The sequence below is a fragment of the Salmo salar genome, chromosome 27 (genome assembly GCF_965601325.2).
Source record: "Salmo salar chromosome 27, fSalSal1, whole genome shotgun sequence".
NCBI lineage: Eukaryota > Metazoa > Chordata > Actinopteri > Salmoniformes > Salmonidae > Salmo > Salmo salar.
In genome coordinates, this window is record NC_138317.1 from 25,695,545 (window position 1) to 25,702,685 (window position 7,141).

A 7,141-nucleotide genomic window follows, 5' to 3' on the forward strand; every position below is an offset into this window, starting at 1 on the left:
CAGCGGCCACACGATGTGAAGCGTTTGTATGGCCTGTGCAGAGAGGAGAGAACAGGGATAGACCGACACATAGTTGATAGGCTACAGGAGAGGCTACGCTAATGCAAAGGAGATTGGCATGAAAAATTAACTAAACAACTGGGGAAGCGAGAGAGCAGGGCCTCCCTCACTAACAATTCACTGAAACACTAAAACACTAAAATATAACTTTTCTAGCTACCACTAGAAATTAAAATTGATGTAAACTACAGTGGTTCAATGTTTCCAGGAATAGGCTCAAACTTAGTTTATTCCGCTAGATAACTTGGTACAGTATTCTTCTGTGAAAACCCACCTAGTGCACCGTGTCCTATGACGCCGTAGCTAACTAGCTAACTAGCATGCTAGCATCCTATAACACACGGTTAGCACCAATACTTGGTAACAACAAGCTACCAATGGATCATTCGTGTCCGTGTCTAGTTCATAACGCAGAAGTAATTAAACGTTGGCTAGCTAACACAAAGTCAGTCCTGCTAGTTACACAAATGGACTACACATCTTGTTTGTTCAGAAAGTTAAGCTTACGTTGCAAAAATCTTATTGACTAAAAATGATACAGCTAGCTGGTAGGGATAGCTAGCTAGCAGTGGGCGCGTTGTAGACTATGTTAGAAAATGATGCTTGCTAGCTAATCTCGATAGTTACTCTGTACTACGCCTTTATCTTGATACAAAGACAACTATGTAGCTAGCTAACATTACACTAGTCAAATCGTTAAGTTGTAATGTTTGTAGTTTCTACAGTACTGCTAACTGGTAAAGTTGGCTAGCTAGCAGTGGTGTTATGGTGTTGACGTCGTTTCGGAAAACGGCGTGAACGAACGAATACAGCTGGCTAGCTAACCTTGTTAGTTCCTCAGAGCTACACCTTTATCCTTGATACAAAGACAGCAGATACAACTATGTAGCTAGCTAACAATACACTAATCAAATCGTTCCAATGTAATGTAATGTAATGAAATGTAATATTACCCGCGGAGCGAGGTGCTGCACGACCACTCACTCCAGCATCCGGAGTAACATATAGGTAATGCCCCCTAGAGGTTAGCTGGTCTGGTCTAACATATAGGTAATGCCCCCTAGAGGTTAGCTGGTCTGGTCTAACATATAGGTAATGCCCCCTAGAGGTTAGCTGGTCTGGTCTAACATATAGGTAATGCCCCCTAGAGGTTAGCCGGTCTGGTCTAACATATAGGTAATGCCCCCTAGAGGTTAGCTGGTCTGGTCTAACATATAGGTAATGCCCCCTAGAGGTTAGCTGGTCTGGTCTGGTCTAACATAGAGCCCTAATGGGCATAACCAAGCTCTCACGCTGAGAAAACCCACTGACACACACTCTGAGTCATCATTGAGGTAAAAGCTGACACAAAACTCAGCGCGCACACAAACACACACACTGGGTGGAGAGCTGGGGTGTATATAAGGGGTGTCTCTCTCTCTGAGCGGAGAAGTCCCTTCATCCCTCTCTCAAACACTCCTCCAACACAAGGACTCTCTCTTTCCTCAAGGTAAGAACAGAACTTCTTCCTTCCTTTTCTCTCTCGCTCTGTGAGTGTTTTTCTTTGTATTTCTCTACCTTTATTCAGTTAATTGAGAACAAATGAATTACCAAGTTGGATGTAGTTGTTCTTCAGTCAGGAATAAGAACAAGATCTCTGGAGAACAATATTTTAACGTAATTCTTTTTTTCATTAATAGAAATGCTATATTTTCTTGTTGTGTTTGATCAAGTAGATAAATGATGTAGCGTGGACTGCTGTGTGTGTAATGAGTGATGTGTTGAAGTGTATGTAAACAATCAGTTGAAGGGCAGCAGCTGAAGTGTAGGTTTAGTGATGGGAACAACTGACAGTGACCTCACTGGTCTCCCCATAGACCACTTTACAGACTTCCGACATTTATCAGTCATTCAGATTGACAATTACTGTGCCACACTTACATTTGTGTCATTTTATCTTTTAGGGTAAAATATGTACAATTTTTCAAAGATCACTTTAGTCTACATTCTATTATATTCTGTTATATTCTATTGTAGCATATTTTATTTTGACTAATAATCTGGACAAGAAGTTCAGTAATACAGTTATATTCTGACTCAATGAATGAAGAGATCTCTGAGGGGAGGGAAGAAACAGATCAGGAGTGAAAGAAAAGGAAAAGGTTTTGCTAAGTCTCTCCAGAACATTTCAATGACCACATCACTAATGCCTCTTTGGGATAAACAAGTCAAGACTTCCAGTAAATTAGTGAAGGGGTATCTTGGTTTTCACCGAAGCAGCGCTGAACATAGCAGATAGAAGAGAGAAGTAGTTTAACCATTCACACCTTTATGTCACATTCCTCTCCACTCCTCTCACCGCTACCCCTCTTCCCCTCTCTCTCCCCTAGATGACGGCGGGGTTGTGTGTGTGTGTTCTGTTGGTGGTCCTGTCCACTAGCTGTTTGGGACGACCCCAGTCCTCTCCCCCCCTCCAAGAGGGCGGCCCTGCCATGCCCCCTTCCTCTGAAGGTAAGAACAGTACCACATCTGGATGTCAAATACATTTCAATCAAATACGTTCAAATACTTTAGCTGCACTTGATTTATCTTTCCTGGTACAATGGAACTGATGGATACGTTTTGTTCAAACTGGTGTCCTGATAATATGATGAATGTTTATGCTTTTACGGAAATCCTTGGGCTCTAGAAAGACGCAGTAGCAATAACAGATTATATCAATCAATTATTATCATATTTTTTACCTATGTCATTGAATTGCACCAACCAACCCAAGACAGTAGACAAACGCTAACAAGGTGTTTCGTCCTCCCTTGGATAGCACGTCTTGAAGCCTACGCCCACTTCCTCTCCAAGCCACGCCTCAGACAGACACGCTCCGCCCCTTTGGACAATACCGTCCCATATACGGCAGAAGAAGATGGAGACTCCAGAGCCAACCTCAGTGAACTGTTGGCTAGACTCATCTCTTCACGGAAAGGTGAGTGAGTGAGTGAGTGAGTGAGTGAGTGAGTGAGTGAGTGAGTGAGTGAGTGAGTGAGTGAGTGAGTGAGTGAGTGAGTGAGTGAGTGAGTGTGCATGCATGTAAGAGACAGAGAGAGAGACATGCAGGAAAGAGAGAGGCTTGAGGGTGAGAGTGGAAACAGAGATGAGGGAGAGAGAAAAGAGAGAATGAGAGAAAGGTATGAGGGAGAGAAAAGACAGAATGAGAGAAAGGTATGAGGGAGAGAGCGAAGAGAGAATGAGAGAAAGGTATGAGGGAGAGAGGGAAGAGAGAATGAGAGACAGGTATGAGGGAGTGAGGGAAGAGAGAGACAAAGGGGAGAGAGAAGGAAGAGAGAGAAGATGAATAAAGCTCACATTGTTCTCTTCAAGTCATTTTTAAAGTCCATTCAGGACCTCTCCCTCTCTCTTTCACTCTGACCTCTAGTACAGTGAGAGTTGTTTGGTCTAAATGGCTGGTGGTTTAGAAAAGCTTTGGTGGTGTGTACATGAAAGTTTGTGAGTGTGTATATCTTTCCGGTCTTTGGCTTTCGTTCCATCTCCTTGTCTCTGCTTTGTCAGTGACAGGATTTATAAAGATACTTGTTTTGTGACAGGATCAGGGAAGATCTCAGTCAGGGCTTTTACACTAGCTGACAACAACTGTAGAGATATTCTGTCTGAGCTTTAGATATTCTGTCTGAGTTAGTGTGATGTTATACACATGCACACACACCTCCTTTCAGAAGATAACAGACAGAGAACAGCATGATGACACCATGTGGACAGATAGCACCATGGGGCTACTGAAGACAGTCTATCTAATGAGTTAGTATTAGACGTATTCTGTAAGAGGTGGCGTTATACTCAAGCAGTTGAACATGTAAGTGCCCACTTCAACAACTGTTTTGTTAAAGTTCACAAAAACAATTTACTACTTCCATCTGAGAGAAATATATAAGTGCTGAGTTCACATGTTAAACTCATGGGTTAAAAACTGGTTAAGGATCGGCCCCGTTTTTTTTCAATTTTTGCCTAAAATGACATACCCAAATCTAACTGCCTGTAGCTCAGAGCCTGAAGCAAGGATATACATATTCTTACTACCATTTGAAAGGAAACACTTTTAAGTTTGTGGAAATGTGAAAGGAATGTAGGAGAATATAACACATTAGCTCTGGTAAAAGATAATACAAAGAAAAAAACAACCGTTTTTTTTGTATTTTTTTGTACCATCATCTTTGAAATGCAAGAGAAAGGCCATAATGTATTATTCCAGCCCAGGTGCAATATAGGTTTTGGCCACTACAAGGCAGCAGTGTATGTGCAAAGCCTTAGACTAATCCAATGAACCATTGCATTTCTATTCAAAATGTTGTATCAATACTGTCCAAATGTGCCTAATTTGTTTATTAATAACTTTTCAAGTTCAAAACTGTGCACTCTCCTCAAACAATAGCATGGTATTATTTCACTGTAATCACTACTGTAAATTGGATAGCGCAGTTAGATTAACAAGAATTTAAGCTTTCTGCCAATATCAGATATGTCTATGTCTTGGGAAATGTTCTTGTTACTTACAACCTCACGCTAATCGCATTAGCCTACGTTAGCGCAACGTCCCGCATGGGACCCACCAATCCTGAAGAAGTTTTTAAAGGTCCAATGAAGCCATTTTATTTCAATATCAAATCATTTCTGGGAAACAATTAAGTACCTTACTGTTATTGTCTTCAATTAAAATGGTTAAAAATAATAAAAAATAGCTTCTTAGCAAAGGGACATTTCTCAAGCAAGAATTTTGCTAGGACTGTTTGGATTGGTCTGAGTGGGGAGGGAAAAAAACAGATAATTAGCTGTTATTGGCAGAGAGGTTTGGAACACTTTCTTATTGGTCCATTAACTAATTTAACACATGGTGATGTCACCTAGCCTGATGACTCACACTAAATTGTTCCTCTGCTCTGTCGTTCACTACATACTTTAGTCTGAGGCTGCCATCATTGAAGTCGTTTGTGGTGAAGAGAGGCGTTGTACAAAACAAAGACATCATCGATCGGATTGTCTTCAACCAATCAGAGTATCAAAGCCAACGACGAATCTTCCACATGTGTTCTGGCTCTGGCCCAACCCATTGGTTTCTGGACCATTTACACGGCCCCAAATGTGTTCGCATTCGGTGAAGGGTCGGGACGTACCCAGATCCATACTTACTGCGAAGAAGAAACTAAAGTCCGTAGACGTGGCGTCGCGTTTGGCCGGAGCAAGGAATCTGGGTTGCCAGATGTCACCATTGAAGGCCAAAACTCCATACCACCAAAACAAGCTGAAATTTCAGGCAACCTTTTCAAACAGCTCTTACACTGAAAAGGCATTATAATAATTGTAAAAATATTATTCCAACCTCATTATGTGGAAATATACATGAAACACGGGAAAATCTCATTTTTGGACTGCACTGGGCCTTTAAAGCAACAAGCCAGAAATTCTAACTTTATAGTTTCAAAAGTTCATGTTCACAGTTTGTATCATGAAATCACAACCTACACAGCTAGTCTTTTATTATGTGCATCACTCTACTGTGTCAATGAGACAGAGGCAGGGGGAAGGGTCAGAGAAACAGATGTAGAGAAAAAGAGAGAGAGGGAATAGAACAAGCCAGAAAAAAGAGAGAGGGAGAAAGAGAGATGGAACAAGAGGGGCATGATATTGCAGCTCTGAACCCTGTTAGTAAAGACTGTTATTAATTCTATAATCAGACGGAGGGTTGGGCTTAGAACACTGGCCTCTGACACACATGCACAGGCACACACACACACACACACACACACACACACACACACACAGAGAGAGAGAGATCATTCTGAGACCTGTGAAGTGTCTTTGCTCACAGGAAGCATGTGAAAGACTCTCTGTAACACGCTTGACATTTACACCTCCTACAATGAGTCTGTCTGTCTGTCTGTCTGTCTGTCTGTCTGTCTGTCTGTCTGTCTGTCTGTCTGTCTGTCTGTCTGTCTGTCTGTCTGTCTGTCTGTCTGTCTGTCTGTCTGTCTGTCTGTCTGTCTGTCTGTCTGTCTGTGTGTGTGTGTGTATATATATGTGGGTGGCGTGGGAGGAGTGTTAAAAGCTTCCCAGTGACACGAACACCATTGATATTACCATAGTTCACACGCCAGTCAAACAACCACAGACAGATATCTCCAGTGTTAGCCATGTCGTATGTTACCTACTCTCAATCTGGGTAATTCATTAGCTAATAAATCACATTCCCACAGGGATTCTGTTAATACAGTATGTTTCTGCATGCGTGTGGGGCAGCCAAATTGTTCAAAACGCCACAAAGACTCACACCAGTAGAAGATAAACAGGTGTTATAGCTCTCTCTCTCTGCTTTCCTCTGTTCCTCCCTCCCTCTAGGTTCTATCCGTAAGAACTCAACAGTGAACAGCAGAGCTAGCGGTCTCAGTGCTAACCACCGGATAAAAGACCGAGACTACAACGGGTGGATGGACTTCGGCCGCCGCAGTGCAGAAGAGTACGAGTACGAGTACTCCTTGTAAAAAAGTAGTCACTCTCTACAAGAAAACAACAAACTCAGTCACTGTCCCGCGATAAGAGTATATTTATTCTGTATTTGTTTGTAAACACTAGATGATGCAATATATACATATGCCAAATGTTTCAGGAAATCTTTCAAGTTCTGGTTTTCTTTCCTGGTTTTCTGTCTGTTTATGGTTTTGGAGGGAATTGAATGGAATGAAAAAAGGTCAGGTGTTAATGGAAAAATATATATGATGTCATGAGATTAACTTGGATCAATAAAAGTGAAAAATGAACAGTATCTTAACAAATGAGTTCCCAAAGATACATGATCACACCCACGTAAGCACGCATGCACAGATAACAACTCACACAAATAACATAATACCCTCATGGTATCACCCTAAGACGTTAAACTAGAAATATAAATAGTGAGCAGTGGCTCATTATAATACATAAAGCTGGTAGAACACAGAGCTCACTTCTCTAGGACCCCAGTCCTGCTGCTTTTCAGTTCTCTCAGTTAACCAATGAATATCATTTCTGATGTATAAAGTGCACACACCTGGTCAGAGTG

General features: G+C 41.6%; 1 protein-coding gene across 1 annotated transcript; it reads left to right on the forward strand.

Moving 5' to 3' along the window:
- The first annotated feature begins 1,487 nt into the window (after positions 1-1,487).
- cckb (cholecystokinin b) lies at positions 1,488-6,860 on the forward strand. Its single transcript, NM_001139522.1, has 4 exons — positions 1,488-1,549; positions 2,430-2,550; positions 2,861-3,019; positions 6,442-6,860. The coding sequence occupies exons 2-4, from the start codon at positions 2,430-2,432 to the stop codon at positions 6,582-6,584; spliced, it is 423 nt and encodes a 140-aa protein (NP_001132994.1). The 5' UTR covers positions 1,488-1,549; the 3' UTR covers positions 6,585-6,860.
- The last annotated feature ends 281 nt before the right edge of the window (positions 6,861-7,141 follow it).